Source organism: Thamnophis sirtalis, unplaced genomic scaffold (genome assembly GCF_051295495.1).
Source record: "Thamnophis sirtalis isolate CommonGarterSnake01/CBP01778 unplaced genomic scaffold, rThaSir2_p1.2 scaffold_2, whole genome shotgun sequence".
Taxonomy (NCBI): Eukaryota; Metazoa; Chordata; class Lepidosauria; order Squamata; family Natricidae; genus Thamnophis; species Thamnophis sirtalis.
The window spans coordinates 85,283,233-85,310,696 of NW_028261382.1; the positions used below are offsets into that span (position 1 = coordinate 85,283,233).

General features: G+C 39.0%; 1 protein-coding gene across 3 annotated transcripts in view; it reads left to right on the forward strand.

Annotated features, from left to right (window-relative positions):
• The window catches only part of OGDH (oxoglutarate dehydrogenase), a 47,716-nt gene that overhangs the window by 16,812 nt on the left and 3,440 nt on the right, over positions 1-27,464 (forward strand). For 2 of the 3 annotated variants that reach the window (XM_014076536.2, XM_014076535.2), the window contains exons 5-23: positions 4,124-4,168; positions 7,023-7,138; positions 10,076-10,230; positions 11,280-11,426; positions 11,758-11,848; positions 12,725-12,904; positions 13,071-13,199; positions 15,044-15,223; positions 16,892-17,044; positions 18,008-18,110; positions 18,511-18,639; positions 19,247-19,397; positions 20,674-20,801; positions 20,922-21,100; positions 21,931-22,002; positions 22,525-22,647; positions 25,286-25,358; positions 26,039-26,202; positions 26,877-27,031. In XM_014076536.2, the coding sequence (XP_013932011.1) occupies positions 4,124-4,168; positions 7,023-7,138; positions 10,076-10,230; positions 11,280-11,426; positions 11,758-11,848; positions 12,725-12,904; positions 13,071-13,199; positions 15,044-15,223; positions 16,892-17,044; positions 18,008-18,110; positions 18,511-18,639; positions 19,247-19,397; positions 20,674-20,801; positions 20,922-21,100; positions 21,931-22,002; positions 22,525-22,647; positions 25,286-25,358; positions 26,039-26,202; positions 26,877-27,031 (2,473 nt within the window). The remainder of the gene's footprint in view (positions 1-4,123; positions 4,169-7,022; positions 7,139-10,075; positions 10,231-11,279; positions 11,427-11,757; positions 11,849-12,724; positions 12,905-13,070; positions 13,200-15,043; positions 15,224-16,891; positions 17,045-18,007; positions 18,111-18,510; positions 18,640-19,246; positions 19,398-20,673; positions 20,802-20,921; positions 21,101-21,930; positions 22,003-22,524; positions 22,648-25,285; positions 25,359-26,038; positions 26,203-26,876; positions 27,032-27,464) is intronic. The other variant, XM_014076537.2, reaches the window with a different exon arrangement.

Genomic DNA, 27,464 nt, shown 5'->3' on the forward strand with positions numbered 1-27,464 from the left:
GATTTGGAGTCCAGCTATAAGAAGGTGTGACTAGCAACTGTGAATATTCTGCCACTCCAAGAAAATGAGTGTATTAGAGTGACGGACACATAAGCATCCCTTAAACTGAAAGTATTCTAAAGGTCAACAGAGCTCTTCTTTAGAGCTCTGGTGACTTCTTGGAGCTTGGTACTGATGGCTATTATAGGAAGGAGTGGGGAAAGAGACAAGTTTCCCTCATGTCGTTCTCACTCACTTCAGGTCAATGCATGATTTAGGGCATGCTGCATAGCTAAGGAAATACATAGACACAATTTCAACTTTGACTAATGACTCCATCAGTGATCATGATAAGGAAGCTTTGGAATGCATTCCCACATCTAATCAAAATACTGAAAAGAAACAGATCCTTGGCTGGAGAGGTGCATGTGTGGTTCTCAGGTGAAGGTGCACTTGCTGAGCAATACTTGGAATTTGGTTTTCCAGTGGAGCTCACTGTGTTTGTTAATTATGGCCACTATTTTTTCCTTCAGTATAGGGCAAGATGTGGTGGCTGAGCATTACTGATTGCTGGTGCTTTCCACAGGTTAATCAATCTGGCTCTGCAAATGCTTCTGAGTAGCATGCTTCTAACTTAGAATAGAGTAACAATAATGACAACTAACCCCTTTCAAGACTAAATTTTGATTAGAGTATTTGTGCATGTAAAATAAATGATGTGATTCATTCAGAATTGACAGTGTGTACTGATTAGATGGTGTATGTGTGTATCGGTGAAATGGAAAGCATCTGAGAAAATTGGAGTTGGTTGAAAGATGAGGTACTATATAAATATTTTAAATAAATACAATTAAATAAAATAGCAATATAACTTTGGTGAATATCTAAGAACACATTGAGCGCAGTTTGCTTTACTAAATCTCCATTCTGAAGTTATTGCCCCCGGTACATTAAGCAGAACTCCAAAATCCAGAAGGTTTTACCAGGCCTTAACAGATCCCCAATGTTGGGGGAAGGGGGTATACTGTGGAATTCCTTCCACATTTCACAACGATTTAAGATTCACCTTAGGCAGGCATAACTATTTTGAGTGCACTGGAATGATGGTGGCTTCTGAATTGTGTGTGTGTGTGTGTGTGTGTGCGTGTGTGTATGTAATGGGCATTTCAAGTAGTTTCATCTGGGCATTACCTTTGTCTTCTGTCAGATCTACTGAATGGTTCAAATTGTTACCTTAATATTTTATTAGAATGTAGAAATTATAATTTTTTTCTTAATAAAAATTGAATATAGGAGATGATTTTAAAAAATGTAAGGATTATATTTTATTTATTTTACCTGTGTATTATATAAATTCAACACCATATTGATCAACACTGCTTTTGTTATAACAGCTATAATAACAGAATCTTGCAAACCTGAATATAGTTCCCCCTCCATCTCTTTATCCCCATATGAACTAGGGAAGGACTTCTCTTAGTCGTTTTCTCAATTTCTTGACCAGGCTCACATCATTGTTGCCTTGAAAGCAATTCTTCATCCTGTCTTCAAAGCCATTCTCCATCTAGGTGGAGATAGCATCCAAGAATAAATTGAACAAGTCTGCTCGCTGACTGGACTGAGTCTGTCAAAGCTGTTAGGACACTCCCCTGTTGCTAGGGCTTCCCAGTTTTTAACTCAGTCTCTCAGCGAGGACAGTTGTGTCTAACCACCTCCCTTCGAGAATTCCTGGATGCACATCAAATTAATCATTTATTTGTGAGTAACTGATCCAGATGACTCCCTCTCCTAGGTAGAGTCGCTGGGATTGCCTTTGGAGGTGGCAGCTTCAGCTCAAGCTTCTGAAGGAGCTGATCTTCTTGTCAGCAAAAAACATGACAGTTGGGCTCCATTTTGAAAGACTGGAGTTCGCGTGTTTTTAGACTGTATTGCAGCCGTCTTGTATAGCCGTGGCTTTGCACTTGGCTCCTGTCAAATTTGCAGGCTTTTACAATAGCAGAGTTTCCAATAGACACTTTGCTTGAATCCATATGCACACATTCAGACCAGCAAAACTGCATGAGTGGTGGATGCCATTCATAATTGGTAGTTGATAGATATATACTTTAGTTCAGGAAGATTTAGATAAGGGTTGCTCTTGTCTCTCTAACTTTCAAACAGCTGCTATTGTTTATTGAAGAGATGCGCAATGTCTTTGAAACTATTATCCTGGTCAACAGTTTTAGAATGAAGCTAAGTTTGTATTATCTACAAACAATAGACAAAATCATGTTCATATTAAGTGTTTCACCTTTTACCCCTTTTCACACTTTATTTTCATTTTAATCTGAAAGAGCATTGTCTAGCCAGAAAACCTTCCAGATATATGGATTTCCACTTCCAGAATTCTCCAGGCAGTGTAGTGATTGTACGGGATTCTATGAATCAAATTCCAACATATATGTAGAATGCCAAACTGAGGATAAAGTAGTCTGTAACTTCAGAACAAATCAGAACCTCTTAAAACAAGGTTAATGTAATCGTCCCTGCTCTTACCATATGTAATGGATTGAGAATTGAAGTGATACTTGGGAGAATGTGAGGAAGACAGACATCTCATAGCCAAGGAAGCAGGAAGACCCAGAGGCCTCTGAAGTTTTCTGTTTCTAAATGGGGGATTTAAGACTTTGGGACCGTACCACAAAAACTAAGATTCTAAATGTGACATATAATCATTTTGATGAATCATAATTTCAGGTCTTTTTACCACTTTATAAAGATTATTCTATTCCCATGACACATGCTTTGGGAGAGTTATTCTTAGGAAACTCCTAATTGCCCCATCTTTTAAAATCTCAATAATATTAATTTAAAAGGGGTTTCAGGACTTCAACTTTTTTGTTTGTTCTGTTAGACAATGCAGAACACATAATACTGCGAATCATCCAGAACTTCTAAGATTCCATATACACTTATTCAAAAACCACATAATTAGCTGAATTATTTGGAACTGAAATGACATATCTCCAGCATAGTGGTGAAAAGTCAATGGCAGGATGAGATATGCATTGGACAAAAAGCAAGTTCTATGCAACACCATATCCTTTTCTTAAAAATATAATAGGATTTTTGCCCTAATCTGCAGACCAGTTAGACACCAAGAGCAAAATAAAAGCTCATCCTAACAACTTATATATCCTATATCTGATATTAAAGTTTACAAACCTAGTCGCTGTTGAATCTTTTCATCTATTCATTTGTCCAGCAATTTTTAAATGCAGATTTGCAGAATTCAAAACATTTTGTGGGGGGAAAAGAATTCTACTGTGTGTATTATCAAGACATCCAAGTGTATTATATTTGCGGGCTACATGCAATAAAATTATTGTTGAAGATCTTGTCTGACAGAATTGAATTCTCTCTTGTGCAGTAACAATTTGGAGAGTAATAATTCTGTCTATTTATAGAGTCAAAGGTATAAACTTGTTTTCAGTTGAACTGTTTCTCACTTATATAAACAAATTATAAATAAGAATAGGAAAACTAGAATTGTCCTTGCATAGATTGTTGACTTAAGATTCAGGTACATAAACAAGATTGTAACTTTTCCTAATCTTTGTTACTTTTCAGTTCAATTCTATAGCACAGGATATGGTAGCATAAAGTGTGTGAATCCCATGCTGTCTTTTTCCTTGTCAGTGCAGTGATTTACAAAATCTTAAATCCTAACAGTCTCATGTAGAAGGGGTATTAGATTCTGTCATACTTGTTCACTTGTGATTTTTCACCGGGAACTTGTCCTAACGATATTTAACAACTTTAATGTTTAGGATTTTTTTCCCTATTTGCATAAGCAATGAAGTCCAAAACATGTAACTTAACTGCCATTATCTGTCAGGTGTAACTGCTGTGCTTATTTTATTCTCTTTGCGGTCAATATGGCTGGTTCTGAAAGATTCTTCAGATTTTCTCCTGGCATACAGTCATCTAACTCCCTTTTCTTTGGTGATTTTTTTTATTGTGTATGTGCGGATGCTGTTTTTAAAAGCTTTCTTTCTCTTTTTGCAACTACTTTCTCAATTCTTTGGAATTTAAAAAGAAACTAACTTTGACTCAGTTTCTCTGTCTTCTCCTTTCTGCACCCAACCTTTCCCTCCCTCCCCAGATCTTGCTGCATTCAAGGAGCGGCTGAGAGTGCTAACAGTAGGAGGTATGCAAATAATGAGCGTTTAACCCTTCTGGAGTTTAGGACTCTCTGAATAGTTGACTCTGGGCATGTACAGTGTAGGTAAAGTTACAACTTGCCCCATTTTACAGCAGTGTTTTTGGTCTTTTGTCTTTTCCCGTCAGAATCGCTTTCAATGTTAACAGTCGGAGACGTGTGTGTTATCAAAGCGCTTCATCAGTCACGCTCGTCAATTATGTTCTCTCCCATTGGGTTCAATTTGGTAGCTATTTTCTCTTTATTTGCTTTCTGTTTGCTTGTTTGGAATAGTACAGAAAGCTTTGTTGTGCTTTAACACATTGGCCTCTGTTGAAATGTAATTGTTAATTGGATGTTCATCAGAACACATATTATATTGGTTGAGGTATATTCATTGACTTTTGTGTTGTTTTGTGCAGAAAGTTCTTTGTGAATAGTGGAATTTAGGGTGTGAGTTGTTCACAACTGCATCTGCATTGCTAAAAGAAAAATGAAGTGCCATCTTTTCATAAGCTTGCTCTGGTTTTTTGCAGAATAGCTGAGCACTTTAATCGCAAACTTCTAGCTGAAAATGTGTAGTTTTTAATCTAATGATTGAAAGGAACAATGTCGATTTATAATGTAAAGGCAGTTCAGCAGTTTATCTGAGTGTCTTATTGCAATGGTATGTTTTGACATGCTGAAGGGTTTTGAGAAAATTCTCCATCATTTGTGCAAATTTGATGCCTACAATAAACAACTCTTCCAATCACATTTCCCAAGATATATAATTGTGTTTTAGCTTAAGAATGAGAATGACTTTTGGCTTTGTTTTTCAATTCAAGGTTTTTATTTTTTATTACAAATTTTGACATATTTTATAAACAAAGTCTTGCCCTGGTCTTTTCTTTTACATCTTCTCATATATAATCCATTTTATATCATAGTTCTGTTTCCAATTTCAGCCATATTATTGTGTTTCCATATTTTTTATCTTAAACTTATTTTCTTCTTAGTACATAGACAATATCACTAACTGCCCCTTCAAGGTTAAACCAAATTATCATTTCACATTTCATCTGTTGGATTCATCTATAAGCAACATACATCTTCAAATTCAGTTTTTACATAGAGAACATTTACCTTAATTAATTAACCACAATTAGCAATGTTACTATAATCCCCTTATGTCTTAATTGAATACATACCATTAACAATATTAATACAATTCCCTTTAATCTACTAATATGGTCCTTCTTTCGCGGAGTTCATCGGAGCCCGCTATTTTCCAACCGGTCTCACCATGAGGATTCCAGTTGTTCGACTTTTGGGTTTTTTCAGGCCAATTATCTACAATATAATTATTACAGTAGATATCTATCTCAGCTTTTATTCAAGAGTCCTAAGTAGCTGAATGTAGATTTGGACCCAAAATGTCTATTGTAAAAACAAGCCATTCTCTACTTAAGGTACTGAATTAACCAGCCAAACATTGCTTCTATACAGTATAGCTATTACATTGGTCTCCTATTTTCTTTGCCATCATTCAACATCATTGATGGCCAATGATTTGTATACCTGAATGAACATTGTGTGTCAAACAATATTAAAACAAGAATGGAGTGTCTTTTCTACGTGATAGCCCTATTTTTCTTTTTGATCTGTTTCAAAGAGTTTGTAATCTTGTTAAAATGAGAAGAATGGAATTGCCTCCTACACAATATTTCCTCAGGCGTTGAGGTCCATTATGTCCTGCTGCATCTGATGCATGGTTGGTAGAAATCTAGAGGGAAAAGTCTTCTTGATATAACAATCAAGTTATGGAATTTGCTGTCCAGGAGTCATATATCACTTCCAGCAATCCAGTAGCTTTACTAGCCTTCTTCTGGTTGTTAATTATCTCCTATCAGGAATTCCGCATTTATATGATTTTGGCCTTTTATACAACTGAGGATCTTCTTTCTAGTTTCTTTTGTATTTTGTGATAATTTAGTTACTCTGTTAGATTTATTTATCTTTCATAGCTTAGCATTTAGTTGAAGGGAAGGTGAGGGATAATTTTAAAACTTGTCTATGGTAGTTGCTTGTTCTCATTAGGCTGCAATACAGAATTGGCACTTCTGAATATTTCCATTTTTGTCATCTTTCTGATCATCAATTGCAGAACAATTTTTAAGTATCAGCAGCTGATGCAAAAATATGTTAATGTTAGTCCTGTTATGGTCTAGCTACACAATACATATGTAGCCAGTGTGGGAAGGAATGTTTGGTAATAGCTCTTCAATACTTTCGAGATTTCTAGAAGTTGAAGTGTTTGTGAGGCTTGCAGAAAGTTTTGTCTTCATAGAGACAATTTCAATATAAAATCCTTGTTCCTTGTAGTGAGCTATTCAGGAGAGTCCTCTGCAGAACCCTGTATCATCCTGAGGCTTTTCATACTTTTGGTTCTGGGAAATTGGTCCTTTAACTCTTCATTTCCTGCTTCATTTTTTTTTTAATTTTGAATATGTGGTGGAATGTGGTGGCACTATGTGTTTGCTGTACTTGTACCCCTTATGTTCTACAAATGTATGTGTGGAGGTCTAAATTTCATGTTAATCATTTCCCTGGGTTTAATTACCAATTTTTCATGGCAAGTATATTTCTTACGTTCATATGCTGCGTGACTTTTATACTTCTTTTGTTCTCACTTTACCTGTCCAATATTTTAATTCCTGCTTATGTTTTGTTCATACAAACCTCCTTCATGCTTACTTTGTGCTGCTTTTCTTGCCCCTCCCCCGTCTCTACCAAAAACCTGGTTCCTGTGTAACGACTGTCTTGAACTGAACACCTTCCCCAATCCTCCTTTGCCTTCTGCTACCTATACAAAATCCTGCAGGGTTTTATGGCCTACATGAATCGGACCTCGACAAAGTCTTTCACTTGCCAACTACGACTTTCATTGGAGGAAATGAGTCCGCTCTTCCACTTCGGGAAATCATCCGCCGTTTGGAGGTAAGAAAGCCAGCTAAACATTTTTGGGATCATGTGGATATAAACCATCCAGTAAAATAACCAGGAATCGGGCAATAATAATAAGGAATAATTTTCTAGTAACTAGAAAATCAAAAGAATATGCCAGCACTGCAATCTTACACATAATATAGGAGGAAGATTGGTCTGTAGGATGGATATCATCAGACCTACCATAGAGAAGACCTGCAAAGTTTGATAGATGAACAAAAGAATATTTTAGCTTATGGAAACATGTATAATCATGTCATGCATAATCTTAAACCTATGAATCTATTTTCATGAAATAAATTTTAGGCTACTTGATATCCATTATCAAATTAGGTAGCCATGTTTGTACAACATTCTGCTGCATAATTAACTATGGTTTATCAAATGATCGCAATTGCCTGAATTCCTGAACACTGAACTATAAATGGGCTGAACTAACTGGCTTTCCTATTGCTCTGAAATACAAATAGCCAAGACCCATTTTAGCCCTCATGTTGTGCAAGCTCAGTCACTATTTTAGAAATCTGTAAAATAAAAACTATAACGTGGTTTCCCCATGCCCTCAAAAACAATCAGGAAAGAACAAAGCTGTTCTAGTGAGCTCTCTATTCTAAAAAAGGGTGCATTGTGGAAAAATGCTCACATATGAAAGTTTAAAATGGTCGTTTCCAAAGGAAGCACTTTTCTTCCTTTGTTTCCTGGCAGTCACATAATTTCCTTTGACAAGAATGGGTGACTCTGCTAAAAAAAAACCCAAAGCTGTTGCTGACTAAAAAAAAAAAACTGAAAAAAAAAGGAAATGGAATTGGAAAGCAGAAAAAAGAAAGAAAACCCAGTATCTCAAGGTCTTTTTAACTCCTTTAATGATTCTGCTATAATTGCCTTCTGTAGAAACAAAACTTCAGCTACCTCACTCGCAGTGCCTTTTCCCTGGCCCATTTATTCTGGGTTTTTGTTCTCCCCTTCCCGATAAGCCAGCTTCTAATTTCTATCTTTTATTAAGTAGCAGTACTTTTTGTTGAAGGGAATGTTTCTCTGTCCCCTGCTCATGTTCTTGGCGTCACGACTCTGGCTAAAAATAATTTCCAGCAAGGTTATTTAAATGCCATTTCTTGCCAAACATTTTCTGTTTCTCTGTTTGTTGTCCCTCTACTACACCCCTCCCTGGCACAGTATTTTCCATTACCTGGACTGTAAATTCAGTGGTTTTCAAATTCCTGACTTCAAGAAACACTTTGCACCTAGATTTATCTTTCTTTGATTTTAGCAAGTATTCAGATTATAGAGTGCACTGGACAACAGAACCGTGCTTGCTTTGAAAATGATTAAAAAGAGGTGCTTTGGAAAATATGGAAATATTACGCCTTTTTAAAGCAACTACAACTTTTTTCCAGATTCCTCATAAGCTTGAAAACAGAGCAGGCCGTTCTCATTAAAGTGCAACTTCTTTAATACGTTAGCCCCTTAAAGCAACCAAGTTCTTTTCAGGCAATTTTTAGCTAGAAGGCTAAAGAAAAAGAAACACATAGCTCTTTTTAAAGAAATGCCACAGCCATCTCCCGCACTTTTCAAATCATTTCTTTTTGCCAGTGTCTCTTGTAAACCAGACCCCTTCCAAAGCATATCAATGTTTCTGTGCAGCAGCATATTGAGTATTATTTGAGTATTTATTAATACTTATAGGCCGCCCTTTTCCCTGAGGGGACTCAGGGCGGCTTACATAAAATGAGGGGGGGGGTATACAGACAATAGACACAAACAATACATAGAAGTAAAATAGTAAGCAACATTCATTCATCATTCGGGTGGGGACAGTTATCTTTGTCCCCAGGCCTGACGGGCTAGCCAGGTCTTAAGGGCTGTGCGGAAGGTCTGGAGGGTGGTGAGGATACGAATCTCCACGGGGAGATCGTTCCAAAGGGTCGGAGCTACTACTGAAAAGGCTCTCCTCCGTGTAGTTGCCAGTCGGCACTGACTGGCAGATGGAACTCGGAGGAGGCCTAATCTATGTGATCTAATTGGTCGCAGGGAGGTAATTGGCAGGAGGCAGTCTCTCAAGTACGCAGACCCACTACCATGAAGGGCTTTATGAGTGACAAGTAGCACCTTGAAGCGCACCCGGAGATCAACAGGTAGCCAGCGCAGCTCGCGGAGGATAGGTGTTATGTGGGTGAACCGAGGTGCACCCACAATCACTCGCGCGGCTGCGTTCTGGACTAGCTGAAGTCTCCGGATGCTCTTCAAGGGCAGCCCCATGTAGAGCACATTGCAGTATTCCAGCCTAGAGGTCACAAGGGCCCGAGTGACTGTTGTGAGGGCCTCCCGGTTCAGGTAGGGTCGCAACTGGCGCACCAGGCGAACCTGGACAAATGCCCCCTGGTCACAGCCATCAGATGGTGGTCAAAAGTCAGCTGTGGATCCAGCTGACTTTTGACCACCATTTGCATACGTAAATCCAAAGCTAACAATATTTTCCCAGGAAAAATTGGCTGCTACATCTGATCTTTTCACTTAGTGGATCCCCTGATGTCCACTGTTAATTGAAGATCTTGGAAATAACTTAACTTTTCATTTTATAACTAAATGTAACTTTCTGGTTTATAATTGAACAGAATTGTTCAAACAGTCTTTGGTTGCCAGATCTTGATTATTTACATTTTAAAAATATATATATATTGTCTAACTAGTGCATAATTTGTTGGATTTGATTTATGAGCACTTGGACTGAAATCCTAGTTTATCCGAAACTCCATTAACTGGCTTAGACTTTTTGTATTGATTTAATCATCACAGTATTAGCTTGGTTTTCAGAAAGAGAAAAACTTACTAATAAGATTAAGACATAGCTCATATAAAGTAAGCTTTTAATTTGTGCTTGGAAATGGTTGGATATTCTGCTCCAACTTGCATCTTTCCTTTCTTTAACAGATGGCTTACTGTCAGCACATTGGAGTAGAATTTATGTTTATTAATGATCTTGAGCAATGTCAGTGGATAAGGCAGAAATTTGAAACGCCTGGTATCATGCAATTCTCCAGTGAGGAGAAGCGCACCCTGCTGGCCAGACTTGTGCGTTCAACCAGGTATTTCTTTTTCATTAACTTGGATAACTGCCATTGGTTGGAGTTACAGGTATCAGTAGTAGAAGAATTAGATTCAGTTTTAAGCTTTCCTAGTTCATATTTCATAGACACAAGGACATAACAACTTCAGTAAATTGAGATGTAAATGTTCCACCCTAGCTATATTTATAACCCCACAAAGTGTCAGTAGTGACATTTGTGAAAGCTTGTATCTCATGGAAAACGTTCTCCATATATGTTTAGACTGCAGTTTCCATCACTAGAAGTCTTTAAGAAGATGTTGGATAGCCATTTGTCTGAAACAGTATAGGGTTTCCTGCCTAGGCAGGGGGTTGGACTAGAAGACCTCCAAGGTCCCTTCCAACTCTGCTATTGTATTGTATTGTATCACTCTTGAAACAGTGGCTAATCTTTCAATTGGCAATAAAAAATTTCTCTTACATAATGAGCAAAGATGGGAAACTGTTGGGAAACTGCCATCTAGGATGGAAAGAGGGGTCAAGCGAGAGCCTAGCTTGGAGTCATTGTACAGGCGCAAGTGCCTAAATCTTGACCTCTTCCAAGATCCATGAAGCCTATTTGGTCATTCCAGAATAAGGGAAGCAGTCTGGTAAGATTCTTGTAATGTGTAACAAACAATAAAGTTACTGACTTTGGCTATTCATGAGAGACCATAGTTATCTGCACCTGACAGTAACAGGATTTGTTGAAGTAGTCATCTAGACCAACATGCATTCAGGAGAGCAAATGGTGATTAGTTTTTCTCCTGATAGGTGACACTTGGGGCAGGGGCAGGAGGAACGAAAGCAGAGTATCCACTAATCAATGTCTTCAAGTTACTACACATTTCATTCGGTAATGGCAGCAACACTTCCCAGCCCCACTCCTGAGATGCAATAAGATAGACTATAAGAGCCGTACGATTTACATCCACATGTTCTCCTCACAAGGACAGGAGGGACGCACATTGGCTATGGCTTTACAGAAGAGCCCGGACACTCATACAGATTACGTGACAGGTGTCTTTAAACAACATCTCTGTTTTCCAGGTTTGAGGAGTTCCTGCACAGAAAGTGGTCTTCTGAGAAACGGTTTGGTTTGGAAGGCTGTGAGGTTCTGATTCCTGCTTTAAAGACAATAATTGACAAGTCAAGTGAGAAAGGAGTGGATTATGTTATCATGGGAATGCCTCACAGGTAAAGTTGTCCTTGGAGGAAACTCTTTGAAGACAGAGAAGCTGTCAAGAGAGTGTATGCTGAATTTCAACCTGCCCTTCAGTCAAAACATTCTGAGCTATATTCTTCCTGTCATTCATTTTTATGATTTTGCTCTTTGTTTAGTCCCAAAGGCCCACTTTTTTCAAATGTTGATAGGACATAGGGTTACTATAAAGAGGTATACAAAGTAGTAATTGAAACCTTATTTAAGTGAAATTTGATTTAATGTATTAATCAAAATTATTATTTCTCCTACAGCAGACAATGTATTCCATGTAGTATCTGATTAAATATGATTTTGGTTTTCTAGAGGGCGCCTGAATGTTCTTGCCAATGTTATCAGAAAAGAGTTGGAGCAAATTTTCTGCCAGTTTGATTCTAAGCTAGAAGCTGCAGATGAAGTGAGTTCAACTTTTAGTGGGGTTATATATTTTATTTGACAGGAACTTTCTTCGTATTAGTTAATAACAACTGTATAGTTGTACCTCAGTACTCATCGTTAATAGGTTCCAGGAGGTGCAATGAGTACCAAAAATGATGAGTACGAAAAAAAAATTCCCATAAAAAATAATATAGCGAGTCACAAGGCAGCTGACACCGACAAGTTCTAGCTTGTGCATTGAGTACCAAACAAATAATGAGTACTGGGACAAAATGTTCACATCAAAATGCATTGAGTACCAAATTTGATGAGTTTCAAAGCAGTTGAGTACCAGGGGACCACTGTATTTAGTTTTAAACACAGGGACAACATCTGTATCCGCCACTGAAACAAGTCGAGTGTGACCTCAACAATGTGCCCTAACACTTTTCCAGTTCTTCAGTTTTCCTGTTGTTTTCAAGATTGCTCTTGAATGTCAGAGATGAGGTCAGGGATGAATGTCAGGGATCAGGAAAAGTGTTTTCATGTCAGCTTGAGCTTAAGGGGTGAATCCTGAAACCATCTCAGATAACTTAAAGAATCAGCTGGTTGCAAAAATATGAAAATGTGTGATTCCTGGCAGTAAATACTATGCCATTCATAGACTGAGTAACAGTTCTTCTACTTTGCATCTTAATTCAGCTAGATTTAGTCTGATAAATCCTATCAATATTATACAAAGTGAATACCTCTATCAGGAATTCAAATACGACTACTGTCCTAATTCCGATTAAGTATTTGTGAACGTATTTTGGATATGTGTTCATTTTCTTCTAAATTGCAAAGTAGCCATTTTGAAGCTCTAAAAATACACAAAAAAAGAATGTATCTGCCTAATAATACTCTCTTTTCTCAGGGCTCAGGAGATGTAAAGTACCATTTGGGAATGTATCACCGAAGGATTAACCGTGTCACTGACAGGACCATCACTCTTTCACTGGTTGCAAATCCTTCTCATTTGGAGGCTGCTGATCCTGTTGTTCAGGGCAAAACAAAGGCAGAACAATTTTACTGTGGAGACACTGAAGGAAAGAAAGTAAGCTGGGCATATATGACGTACCTTCTCCTTTGTGCTTTTCTCTGCTGTTTTGTCCTTTTGTTTTTATAGTGACAATGTTGTGGATGCTTCGTTTTTCAGCCACTTTGACACCTAATTCTCCAAAATTATTTAACACATCTTTGATTTGTTCTGGTCTAAAAAGGTGATGTCAATCCTTCTGCATGGAGATGCTGCTTTTGCTGGCCAAGGGATTGTTTACGAGACTTTCCATTTGAGTGACCTGCCTTCCTATACAACATATGGGACAGTTCATGTGGTGGTGAACAATCAGGTAAAATAGTTCTTTTGTTATCATATCAGATTCTCTAACTTAAATTTTACCAAGAACAAGCAACAGATTAGGAACTGTGTTATTGTGCAAGCTCTTAGTTGAACTTTAGAAGAGGTGTTTTGGTTAGGTTTATTTACTATGAAGTGATCAAAGAGTTGATCGAGAATAAAAACTGAAGCAAATTCAACTCAGATGTTAAACTTGCCAGATGAAGTCTGATTTCCTGATGGTTAGCCAAGAACATTTCATGCTTTCTGATTTGACACCAATGATCATGAAACTAAGGGATAGATTTGTATGTTATGCTACATTCATGATGATATTAATTATATTAATATCATGATGATATTAATGGGTGATAAAAACCTCTTGAAAGGGACGATTTGTTGTCAGTTCAATTTGAGGGGATGAAACTTATGGAATAGAGATACTACTGCTGTTTGTACCAATTAACAGTCACCCTTATCTGAGACTTACATATAAATAAAGGTCTTACATCTTGTACTGCAAAATGCTATTATTCCTTTTCTTAATTTTCCTTGGTGAGACCCTCATTGTTATAATGTGCCTTTGCATAGTAGTCCTTGAGAAATTTTCCTTCAGTTCTATCTTGATAGCTCTGTTTATTCCTCTAGGTGAAAAGCCTTTTGGAACAGGACAGCAGTGGTCTTGGGCTTCTCTCTTTTAACCTATGACCTTTTGCGAAGAGTGTAGGAAAGAACAGCTTTAGGGTTCCAGGACATTCCCTACTGTTTGAATCAGAAAGAAGTTGTCTAAATGGACAACTTTATTAGGAATAATGTCTGCGAAATACAAAAAAGAAATCCAGTATTTAATACTACATATAATTATGGCAGCAAGGATTGCCTTTGCCCAGAAATGGAAAAACAAATTAATTCCAAGCGAAGATGAAATAATAAGAAAGGTTATGGATTGTGCTGAAATGGACAAACTAACTAAAGAAATCCAGGGAAAAGAAGAATCAGAATTCTACCAGATATGGGATAAATGGTATAGGTGCATGGAGGAAAGAAACAAGAATCAATGAAGAAATATAACAATATTCAAAAAAATAATAGTTATGAGTAAAATAAAAGGGTTAAGAATGGTGAAATCTGAATGAAACACAATGGAAGGGGAAATAATATAAGGTGAGCGCTATCGATTGATAATTGCTATTAGAAAGAACAGGAAGCTCCTGTTCGTATTGTATTGTGCAAATGTGGTATTCGTCTAAGTTTTGTGTGTGTGTATTTTACATATTTGTTAATAAAAATGTTTTAAAAAAAGTTGTCTAAACAGAAGTGCAAACGCCAAATTGCAAGTCTTAGGAGACTGCAAGTATAGAACTAGCAACAAATGAAGCAAAAGATAGAACACTGCTGGATTAGCTTTGACTCACCGAAAAGAAAAGGATCCTGGATAGCGTGAGGAAAGAAATTATTAATGTTAATTATGTAATTAAAGCTAGTTTAATTTTTTCCTTTTCCAGAAAGAATGGGTTTTAGAATTGTCAGCAAAATTAGACTTCTCACAGTATATATCTCTTATCTCCCCTGACTCACCCTGAGTGCTGTTTTCATCTTTTGGCTATTCTTGGCAGAACCAGGATCGGAGACATTACCTTTTAAAATCCATGCCTCATACTAAAGTCTCGGTATTTCCATATATACACATCATTCTCAGGAAAGAATATACCACAAAAGATATTCCTTGAATATTTAACTAACTTTTCCATTTATCACCTAAAAAATTGAGAGTTAGTGATGATGTATTAAGTCTTCATACAGTCTGTACTACCTTTATGGTTTTTTTTTTTTAAATGGCCTCTGTTGTCATTTTAGATTGGATTCACTACCGATCCTCGTATGGCCCGCTCTTCCCCATACCCAACAGATGTGGCTCGTGTGGTTAATGCACCCATTTTCCATGTCAATGCTGATGATCCAGAGGCTGTGGTATATGTGTGCAATGTGGCAGCTGAATGGAGAAGTACTTTCCACAAAGACGTCGTTGTGGATCTGGTAGGTAGTACTGATTCTTCTGACATACTGATACATTTAGTTGGGGATATATAATTGGTTATTTAAGAAATATTTTAAAATGATTTTAGATGTTGAATAATAGCAGAAAGATACTGGGTACTATTTTCCTAAAAGCAGAAAAAATATAGGTACTCCTCAACTTACAATAATTCATTTAGTGACCATTCAAAGTTATAACAGCACTGAAAAAAGTGACATGTGACCGTTTTTCATACTTACAACCGTTGCGTCATTCCCACGATTGTGATCAAAATTCAGAGGATTGGAAACTGATTCATATTTATGATGGTTTCAATCTCCCTGTGATGTGATTCCCTTTTGAGACTTTCTGACAAGCAAAATCAATGAGGAACCGTATTACTGACTTAATATATGCAGTTACTCAATTAACAACTGTGGCAAGAAAGGTTGTAAAATGGGGCAAAACTCCCTTAACAAATATTTCAGTTAGCAACAGAACTTTTGGGCTCAGTTATGGTCATAAGTCGAGGACTACTTGTGTGTGGGCTTTGGTGGACTTTATTATATAGAAATGGGGGCTGTCGAGAGAAAATTGAAAGTGAGTTGAGAAAAGTGGAAATGTAGGACCTAAGATATGTCTCTGGCAAAGCCAGAAGAGAGGGACTCTAGAATATATTACCTCTAAATCAGTGGTGGATTACGGATCCCGGTGCAACAGGGCCGGGCGTCCACCACATGAACATGCACAGTGCGCACACACACATGCAGCACGCACATCTGTACTTACCGCCTGCGACGCTCCAGCTGCTCAGCGGAGCATTGTGCAGGTGCTGTATGCCCCATGCGCGGAAGACCTGAAAGCCTCAAATACCAGTAAGTAGCGTGGGCGGCTGGGCCCTCCGGAGCACGGAACGGAACGGTACCTGGTGCTCCCAGCAGACACTGGTACACCCATATCGGGGCACACCAGTCGTAACCCACCACTGATCTAAATGAATGCTAAGTGACTGATCAGTTAAAAACAAATATGCTAAACCTATTTGGTCACATAGAGAGAATTCATGAGGGTTGAACTGAAGAACAAATACACAGTGGAAGAATTAATGGGTTGAGAGGAACACTAAGAAAATTGTGACTGCAATTCATTAGATCCTCAAGAGGAAGAGATTAAGTTTAAAAAACAAGAATCTGAATCTGAAATGGTATATAGACGTGTTGAAAGCAAGGATAGTTTAGAACTGGAAGTCTGCATAAGTCAATGATATTTATATTAGTAAATAAATAATAGCTTGCCCTACTCAGCCATATCCATCTGTCCTTTGAGGATCATTTTCAAAGGTTTTGTGGAATGGTGGAAAGAGAAGTTTAAGTAGAATATAAAATTTTCCAAAGCTGGAACATTTTTTTCTTTTCTGATAACAGAAAAGAACAGAACAGATGTTCTGTTAATTTGATATATGCCATTGCGTGTATTAATTGGCTTGTTATACATACACACACACACACAAACACACACACAGAAATGTTCATTTCTGTTCATTTGCCATCACTTTACACCCATGCTTGTTCTCAATCAAGCATTACTCTCTAATTACTGAGTTGGAAAGCTTTCTTTTAATTTAGTAAGATGGATTGTTTAAGTCAAGAATAAATATATGGGATTTTTATTCCTTTCAAACATGCTAGGTGTGCTACAGACGAAATGGGCATAATGAGATGGATGAGCCAATGTTCACTCAGCCATTGATGTACAAGCAGATCCGAAAACAGAAACCTGTGCTACAGAAGTATGCTGAGACACTGATTTCACAAGCAGTAGTAAATCAACCAGAATATGAGGTACTTTCAATTATGGCTTAACAATCTAATGTAGCCCAGCCACGCTTAGATATCTTGGTATTCCTCTTCCCATTGTGGTATCAAGCATTTCATAATTTCATAGACTTTTGGCATTTTATAATTGTTATAATACATGACACCATACAGGAACGTTCATTACGCAGCCAAGGTTAGTAAAATAACCTCTTTTTTTCCCTATGGCAATTGATAACATTTCTCTGATATTGTGTAGCTTATTGAAACTTATTTAATTTGATATACGCCATTGTGTATATTAATTGTCTTGTTATACACACACACACACAAAAGTTGGCTTTCTGAAAGGTATCTATGTATACATACAGTATATACAATATGTATAGTATGTATGTGTGTGTCTGTGTTTGTGTCTGTGTATGTGTGTATAGATAGATAGATAGATAGATAGATAGATAGATAGATAGATAGATAGATAGATAGATAGATAGATAGATAGATAAAGAGAGAGGGGGGGAGGGAGGGAGAGAGAGAGAGAGAGAATACACATACACGCACAAACACGGTAAAGGTTCCCCTCACACATATGTGCTAGCCATTTCTGACTCTGGGGGCTGGTGCTCATCTCCGTTTCAAAGCCAAAGAGCCAGCGCTGTCCAAAGACATCTCTGTGGTCATGTGACCTGCATGACTAAACGCCAAAGGCGCACGGGACACTGCTACCTTCTCACCACAAGAGTCCCTATTTTTCTAGTTGTATTTTTACATAGTTTCGAACTACTAGATTGGCAGAAGCTGGGACAAGTAACAGGAGCTCATTCCGTTATGCAGTACTAGGGATTTGAACCGCCAAACTGCCAACCTTTGCTACTACCAGTTTTGGTTAGAAATGTGTTATAATTATAAGAAGGCATTTTTTAAAGAGTAAAGTGTTGATTATATTTGTCCTTGGGGACACCTCTACATTATGCTCCTTTTGTATTCCAGGAGGAAATTTCCAAGTATGACAAAATTTGTGAAGAGGCTCATGCCAGGTCCAAGGATGAAAAAATCCTTCACATCAAGCATTGGTTAGACTCTCCATGGCCTGGTAAGTTACTGTCTACTTGTTAATTGCCATGGAGAAAACATAGTTCTTGGCCAATAGATTGCACTTGCAGTTTCTGGCACAAACATGAGTTGTCCTTGCCTAGAACTCCAAGTTCTGAAAATTCCGTATAAGGATCATAAGAAGTAGTCAGCATTATTAATAAACAAAATGTGCTTGCATTAAACTAAAAGGCACTTGATGAAGAATTTTTGTTCTTCTACCAGATGCTCTGGCAGGATGATCCAGTAGTTTAATTGGACAGAGTTTATTTGCCAAATACCTTCACAAAAGAAATTTGGCAGGGAAGAACATCTTTTTAAAGGAATTGTTCTAGCTAGAGCTTGCTCCTCCTGTGACTGTCTTCCTTGCCTCTTTTTATGTCCTCTTCTTAAATGTCCAGGTTTCTTCACCCTGGATGGCCAACCTCGAAGCATGACTTGTCCTTCTACTGGCTTGACTGAAGAAGATTTGGTCCATATAGGAAAGGTGGCCAGCTCAGTTCCTGTTGAAAATTTTACCATTCATGGGGGTATGGTTTTCTATATTTTTCCCCCTTGAGTTTTACTTTTTAATGACTTCATTAGAAAATGGAATGTGTTATTTGCATAGAGGAGTCTTTTGCAAAGTTTCCTTGAAACCTCTCTTAGATGTTTGGAATTGAGGAAGCAATCAGTACTTTGTTTCTGTTTTGCATGTTTTAATGATGGCTAACAAGATTCCATGTATTATATATCCTAGTACATTTGGGCCTGCCTCATAGCCAATCCAAGCTGTCAGCAAATTAAGATGAAAATAGATTCTGCTTCAGAGCTTAATCTTTCAGTCTTAGCCTTTGCTCTCTTTCTACATGTTAAGTTTGTGCTTTGATTTATAGCAGCCTTACCTGAGCACCCTCCAGGCATGTGAATTTCAGCTCCTAAAATTCCACAGCCAGCATGGTTACTGTTGAGGATTTTGGAATTGTAGTACATACATCTGAAGGGTACTCAGATATGGAAGTAATCTATGATGCAATATTCTTCACTGTTTGCTACCCAAAGCAACAGACTTTCAAATCTGTAAAGGCATCTACACATTTTTGAAAATGCTATCATAAAGTTTTCAAGCAGATTAATGATTATTATTTTTCTCCAAAGGTTTAAGCAGGATTTTAAAAACACGAGGAGAGTTGGTTGCCAATAGGACTGTAGACTGGGCCTTAGCAGAATATATGGCATTTGGCTCTCTTCTTAAAGAAGGAATCCATATTCGGCTGAGTGGACAAGATGTTGAAAGAGGAACATTCAGGTAACGTGTGTTTATTGTATATGGGCAGTCTTTCTTTAACCAATCCAGGACTTTTGTGAAAATCCATAACATTTGGAAGCAAATGCAAAATGGTCAAGATAGCATTATCTTCAGCTTAGGCCATAATAATGAGCAGTCAGAGATGTAACTTTATATCTCCCTTCTAGGGCCTGTAGTGGGACATCAGATTAAGTCAATGTAAATGTTATCCTACATTGATTTAGGTATCCAGCAGATCTAAGGAGAGTGACAAATTGGTTAGGAATATATATTTGAAGAGACATAATGGATCTAAGTGGATATCAGTATCCAAATGTACAAAATTGGGTTAATAAAAATCCAGAAGCACCATTTTTTCCTATTGCTTTAGGAATGATAAAAGGTTGCCAGTAAGGATCCAAGATATCAAGACCTACAAGGGCAAAGTATACTTTGACCTTTGACGTGAAGGTGTTTAACCAAGTAGTAATCTCAATCTTCACTGCAGACAACCTGTTTGAGACCCAGGAGTGGACTTGAAATATGTTCCTAAGAAATTGGAGTATAACTCTTTTTAGAGGATTAATGGCATTTTATATTTAACTTGAGTACACTTGGCATGCAGCTGGGATGCTTCAGGCTCCTTTAGTATAGAAAATGATTGCAAAGTGTCTGTGGCTGACTGGGCATTTTGTACTATGTATTCTCTGTGCGTTGTGCTTGAGATTGTGGCATGGAAAACTATGCCTACATATTTTATCAATTTAGCCCGCTCAATACAATGATTACTTAGAGTCCAAATATGATGGCATTTCACAAAGACGACCACATTGTAGTTCATTCCCAGAGGAAATAATTGGCCAAAACGTAGAGCACCCGTCATAGGCCTGTCAGGGAAATTAATGCAACATTATCTGCATATAATGCAATTGAAATATGTTTCTTGACTCTTTTTGGTGAACGATGAGAGAAGTAATTGATCATGGCAACCAGTGTGTTAATATAATAATTAAACAACAATGGGGTAAGAGTACTGCCTTGTCTACTTCCTCTGTCTCACTGGTATGTTATTCTTTGGAGTTTATTTAACTTTGATTATAGAGATTGCAGTATAGGTTAGTAGTCACAGCCTTCTGTCTGCAGAAGAGTTTTACAATCTGCACTACAGGTTGGGCCTAGAAATCAGATTCAAAGCTGCTTTGAGGTCTGTGACAGCTGTATAGCGTGAGGTCCGTGGTTTGGAGGAGTCTTTTCTGCCAAGGATTTAAATAAAATTTCCACTCGTATTTTTCTCCAGCCATCGGCACCATGTCTTGCATGATCAGAATGTTGACAAGCGAACCTGTATTCCCATGAATCATCTATGGCCAAATCAAGCTCCTTACACTGTCTGCAATAGTTCTCTCTCAGAATATGGAGTCCTAGGTATGTCTTTTCCCTACTAAAACTTAAAGGAGTTACGTAAACTGTTGAATTTTAAATCTATCCCTCCCTGATAATTTTCCTCCCCACCCCAAAAAAAGCTTTCCATTTCCATCAATGCAGGATTTGAGCTGGGCTTTGCTATGGCCAGTCCCAATGCTTTGGTGGTTTGGGAAGCTCAATTTGGCGACTTCCACAATACTGCTCAGTGTATCATCGACCAGTTCATCTGCTCTGGGCAGGCCAAATGGGTGAGGCAGAATGGCATTGTACTCCTTCTTCCCCATGGCATGGAGGGCATGGTAAGGAAACATTTGTGTTGTTTTTTAATAACTTTCCTTTTATCTGCCTGATAGGTGGATTTAGACTTTAATATCTATGTTTAGACACTGTTAAATTAGATCCTACATATAGATTTGCCCTGCATTGAAAATTCTTGCATATGTTGAAGTAATTAAAAGCATTAAAGCCTGTATCAGCATAACAAAATTGAAAATGAGAAATAATATTAACTTATTAACTTTTGTTCCGATATTAGAACATATTCTAATAGCACATTGGAAAAGTGCCTAATAGTGCATATTAAAATTTGTGGGTTGGAAATTAGATTTCTTTCTTTATGGCTTTGTTTATTGTTTTTTACATCTACCTGTTCAGCATTTCAGCGCCATCATACATCGTCTGATTCCTCCTTTACCTCTAGCGAGATAGAGCAAGCTAAGGGAAAAAAATAACTGGCCCAAAGTCCTCCAGCTAATTCCATTATCAAGAGAGGACTTGAAGTGGTTCTCCCTGCTTCATATCCAGTTACTTTAACCATTCCTCTATAGCAGTGTTTTTCAACCTTTTTTGTGCAAAGGCACACTTTTTTCATGAAAAAAATCACAAGGCACACCACCATTAGAAAATGTTAAAAAAAATTAACTCTGTGCCTATATTGACTATATATAAAGTAATTCTCCCACGGCACACCTTACACTATGTCACGGCACACTAGTGTGCCACGGCCCAGTGGTTGAAAAACACTGCTCTATAGCAACACTCTTTCTGGAAGAAATGCTCAGTTTTGCCTCAATGTCCTCTTTAGCCAAGAAAAAGTCATTACTCAAGAAAGTCCCGTATTTGTTTGCAGGGCCCTGAGCATTCTTCTGCTCGACCAGAACGATTCTTACAAATGTGCAATGATGATCCAGATGTCTTCCCGGTGAGTTGGCTGTGAGTGCATATTGGCCACACCTTTCTTCTGTCCACACATCCCTTAGCTACATTTCTAAGAATGCTAAGAAGAGTTGGGGGGGGGGGGAATAAGTCCAGTATCAGCTTGTAGTAGACTGAAGTGGCTCCTCCATGTGTCCCCAAACACTCTGTAATCACCTCAGTGCTTAACTTCAGGGTAGGCAACCTGAGATAGCAAGGATGCAAATTAGAGCCGCCCCAATCCAACGTCCAATCTCTTTAAAAAGTGTCACAGATTACTAGCAGTTTGAGATGGGCAATGCAAGAATTGTAAAACATAATGCTTTCAAAGAAAAAAAAATCCTCCTCAAAATATCTGGCCTAACCATAATTCAGCCCCACCCTGTTTCAGCTGTCTTGCTTCCTCTCACCTTTTAAAGGGAACCCCCTTCCCTAGTCCCAGAGATGTATTTCGCCGTTGATTCACAGGGTCTTTGACCACTTTGACAATTCTTCTACCTTTCTGAATTCCGTCCTTGTTTTCCTACAGAAACTAGACGACTTTGATGTGCGCCAGCTGTACGACTGCAATTGGATTGTCGTAAACTGCTCCACTCCAGCCAACTTTTTCCATGTTATGCGGAGGCAGATACTTCTTCCCTTCCGGAAACCAGTCAGTATGAAGAATGACTTCCTTAGTACAAAGAGGGACATGGGTTCTCCCTTCCCCCCTTCCTAGCTTTAATTAGACCCTGAAGTCAAGTAGAAAGTGGCACATGACAAATTGTGAAACAATTCTGAACTTATCACTAGCGAAAGAAAAAACACTCTGGTGGATGGGGGAACTATAAACTAAGATTAATTTGCAAAGAGCCAGTTTTTGCTTGGTAGATTCTGACTATCCAGCTGGTTCTGTTCCTTGGCATTTTTTACAGCACCCTGTTCACCACCCAGGAGTTCTCTTTGCAATAAAAGCCAGTGGGCAAATGTTTTCACTTCCTCATTGAACTTTATGCCACATACATATTCATGCCTAGAAAAGGTTGATTAGTTAGTCATAGCTGATATGCTCTACTGAATATTAATATCTTAGTTTTTAGGCAAATCATTTTAAATTGTATTTAAACAATTTAAATACATCCTGGCGCTCTTGTTTTTCCGACTGACAAAAATAACGTTTTTTTCGGAGCACTTTAACTTAGTGGCAGATAATGAAGGAAGTATCAAATACAGGTAGTCCTTGCTTAACGACCCTAATTGGGATCAGAATTTCTGTTGTTAAGAGATGTAGTCTTTATCTGAAACATCAAGACTTCCTTGCCTAGGGGTGACAATTTTAATAGTTCCAGTTGCAGTTGTTAGGCCAAGAGCTCATACTTCTCCTGTCCTGCTCTACTCACCTTCACTTCAACTCTCCCCAGTCACCTATCTATCCCCCCATTCCTGCACCTTCTCACCTCTGCCACCCTGCATCTACCACTCCTGCTGTCCTTCCCCCCCTGCACTCCACTGGCCCTGCTTCTCCTGTTCCCTCTGCTGCTCCTGCCAGCCTGACTTGCATCTCCCTTTGCCACAGCTGATTTTCACCATTTTCTTCCTGCTGCTGCTGAGGTGTACCAGCAGCTGCCTACAGCTGCTTCATGAAGGGCCAAACTGGGTGCATCTCGTTGAGGAAGAAGATGTGAAATCAGCTGTGGGCAGCAAGGGCAGTAGGAGTGCAGGGCAATGGGGGGTACAGGGCAGCAATGGTGGCATACAGGGCAGCAATGGTGGCAAAGTACAGGCAGTCAAAAGGGCAGATCTGGAGGAGGGATAAGCAAGTGGGTGGAGCTGAAGTACACTTTGTAATTGTAAATGTGGACAGACTGCCAAGGGGTTGAATTTTGATCACATGACTGCAGAGGCACTGCAACAGTCATAATGGTGAGAACTGTCATAACTTTGAAATGTCACTGAATGAATAGTCGTTAGACAAGGACGATCTATACCAGGGATGGTGAACCTATGGCACGCGTGCCACAGGTGGCACACAGAGCCATTTGTCAGAGCACGCGAGGCGCTCCCCTGTCAGCTGAGTTCACCCTTTTTAAAACCATTTTTTGCCCTCCCCAGGCTCCAGAGGCTTTATAGGAGCCTGGGGAGGGCGAAAAGAGCCTCCCCCCCCCCCCCAGGGAGCCCAAAAAACCAGCCCTATGGGCAAACTGGAAGTTCGGGAACAGACTTCCGGTTTGCTCGGAGGGTTGTTTTGACTGTTCCGGAGGCTTCAGGGAAGCCTCCTGAAGGTCCCTGGAGCCTCCAGAGGGCGTCCGGGGGGGGCGGGGGAGGCTGTTTTCACTCTCCCCGGGCTCCTATAAAACCTCTGGAGTCTGGGGAGGGCGAAAAAAGCATGCAAAAAATGGGGGGTCGCGCCTGTAGTGCATGCATGCACACTGGGGGTTTGCACATTCCATTATGGGTGTGGCACGCCCACACATGATCCCCCTGCGCTCCCCCCACATATGGCACGCGAGCCAAAACAGGTTCGCCATTGCTGGTCTATACAGTGTTAGCAGAATGGATCCAATACAGCATCTTGCTTCCAGTAGCCTTTAACCCAGTGCTTTTGGAAAGCCAAGAAACCCCGAGTTAAGACTATGGCCCTCCCTCATAGCTACCCCTTTCCAGGTTTACAGCTTCTGAGGATGGGAATCCTGCAGACCCCCAGTGCTGCTACTAGATGAATCCTCCATGACTGCATTTTAAAGCCATCTCAGCTTGATTCCTTTACTCACTGAATCCATGAAATCTGCTGGCATATTTTCTATTCTTACCTCCTTGAGGCTTTCTTACTTCAGAGCATTTCTTTACTTTGCTAATCCAAATATATTACTATTCCAAAAACTAAACCACAGATCCGAATACTTTAGGATCTCTCTAGCATCCCAGCAAGTGCGCATATTGGATTTCACTCTTACCCCCATTTGAGTCATATTCAAGAAACGATTGAAATCAAATATTTCAGAGTGTCTCTAAAGATATTGTTACCAAAGAGAGCACTTTTATTGTTTTGCATTCCTGCTAAATACCTTACTGACAAGTGTGAAAAATTACTTTATCCTGGTATCATCTGGTTGTGTGTCTGGCATTTTTCTTTGGTCAATGTTCTCCTAGAAACACTGAGTGCAGTTCTGATGAAGTTCAGAAACAGAACCTTTGAACAATTAACTTTGGATTATTGTTGTTTCATTAAATTCTAAACACTTTTGTACTTACACTTCAATACTAATTTGGGTTGTGTTCCCCTGTCCCTCCCTCTCCCTCTCTTTTTTTAGCTGATAGTCTTCACTCCAAAGTCCTTGTTGCGTCACCCTGAAGCTCGGTCCAGCTTTGATGAAATGCTGGCAGGTACAGTAGACCTGGGGTCAGGGCTATGGAGGAATGTCTTATTCGGTAGAAGGGAAGATGTGACTGAACAATTAGACAAGGAAACTCTTGAAGTTCAACACAAGGCCAGAAAGACAACTCTGCCTGCCAGCCTTCCAAAAGTTCTATTAACCTTCATAGGAGCAGAGTCAGTTTTGGATGTCTGGGTCTTCTGTGCTAGGAAAAATCATCACCTTTACTAAATTATACCCAGGGAAAGAGCTCATATGTAGCAAAATAGTTGGAGCTGTGTCGTTTGTCTCGGATTCAGGCCTTGAGATATTGGTTTAAGGTCATGAAGTTGTTCTTCCAGCACTTTGCTTTGACTTGGAGTTTCCTGTGAAGAAAGACATGAGCGGGGAATAGTGCTCCGTTGCTACTTGTATTTGACAAAAGCTTTGAAGTAGGAGCTGTAGTACCCCAACAATTGCAATCAATCTTGATATTTTTTAAAAACTGCATGGCATCAAAGAATAGGGTGATTTCTGTCAACAAAAGCAGGTCTTTATGGAAAAGATACCCTGCTGTTAATTCTGCCCTTTTGTAACCTCATATTTGTCCCCTTCCTCTTTTTTTATAAACTATTTTATAAACTCCTTGGAGCAGATTTTACTATGTACACCGATATATAACAAAAAGTAATAACCTCCGCTGCTTTCCAGGCACCCGTTTCCAGCGTGTCATCCCAGACACTAGTCTGGCAGCGCAGAATCCAGAACAAGTCAAACGGGTTCTCTTCTGCACTGGTAAACTTTATTATGAACTCATCCGAGAGCGGAAGACACGGAATATGGAAGCAGATGTGGCCATCACAAGGGTAGAGCAGGTAGGGCTTTTGTGGGAATGGCATTGTTGATTTACAAAAGTAGGACTCCTGCGTGCTTTTTGAGCTTTGAGAAATAAGTATTTTGAAGCTCGATAGAATTTTATGAACAGGAAGCTAAAGAATTCCACACTGGTACTCCAAACGAATAGGTCTTCCGCTGGCAAAAGTAAGATTTAACTATCAGGCATGTTCTAATCCTCTAGCTTTGTTTGGTGGACTACAGTTCTGAAGTAGAGTCAGGTTTTCTGCAACACTTTGCAGGTTTCTTACAGACGTCTGGTTCTGAAAAGAATCCTAAAAGGTTTCTGCAGCAAATAGCTAAACAGACCTTATGAATTTTCTCTTCATTCCTCCTGGCAAGTGAGCCAAGATGGAGGTTAAAGTATGAGTGATCTGACTTTGCCTGCAGAATATTTGGATTAGGCCCAATTTATAACTAAATGAAAGTCCTTTATTGGCCTTAACAACTTCTTAAATTTCTGATATATTGCTCAGTCTCTTTTTTTTTCTTTTTAACTGTGTAAGTATCTTATAGATTAAATGCTTGTTTTTCCATTTTCCCTGGAGTTTGTGAAATAGACTGACCTTTTTTAAAAAATTTCCTACTGCAACTTGTTTATGAAGGTAGAAGGCTAAAAATCATTCATAATAAACTCAAGGCCTTTTCTTTCTAGCTGTCGCCATTCCCTTTTGACCTCCTGCTGAAGGAATTCCATAAATACCCCAATGCAGACCTAGCTTGGTGTCAAGAAGAGCACAAAAACCAAGGATATTATGATTACGTGAAGCCTAGACTCCGCACAACCATTGACCGTGCAAAGCCAGTGTGGTAAGGGGCTTCTTCGGCGACTCTGATAGAGGGATAGGTTTGTACAGTTGCTCCGGCAGTATCAGTCCGATCCCAGTGAGAGCTCAGGAGTGGTCTGTTCTAGGAAAAGAGGAGAAGAAGAAACATGCTGATACATAAGGTTTCAGTAGCACAGGCTTCATTTTTGGGCTCCAACAGTCCCTCAAATCCTATACGTGCCAGTAAAATTTAACAATTTAAGCACGATTTAACATTGTTTCCCAATGGAAAACCAAATGGGTCTCTGAACACCCAGACATAGGAAGACAAATGATCCCACAAAAAAGATGCCAGGCTTTGAACTACCACGTCAGCAGTGATAGTCCTAAACACGATTCACAACTCACGTGGCGTCTGCCATGACTCTCTGTATAAATGAAGCCTAGCATCCTCCCCTAACTGTGACTGCGGGGTC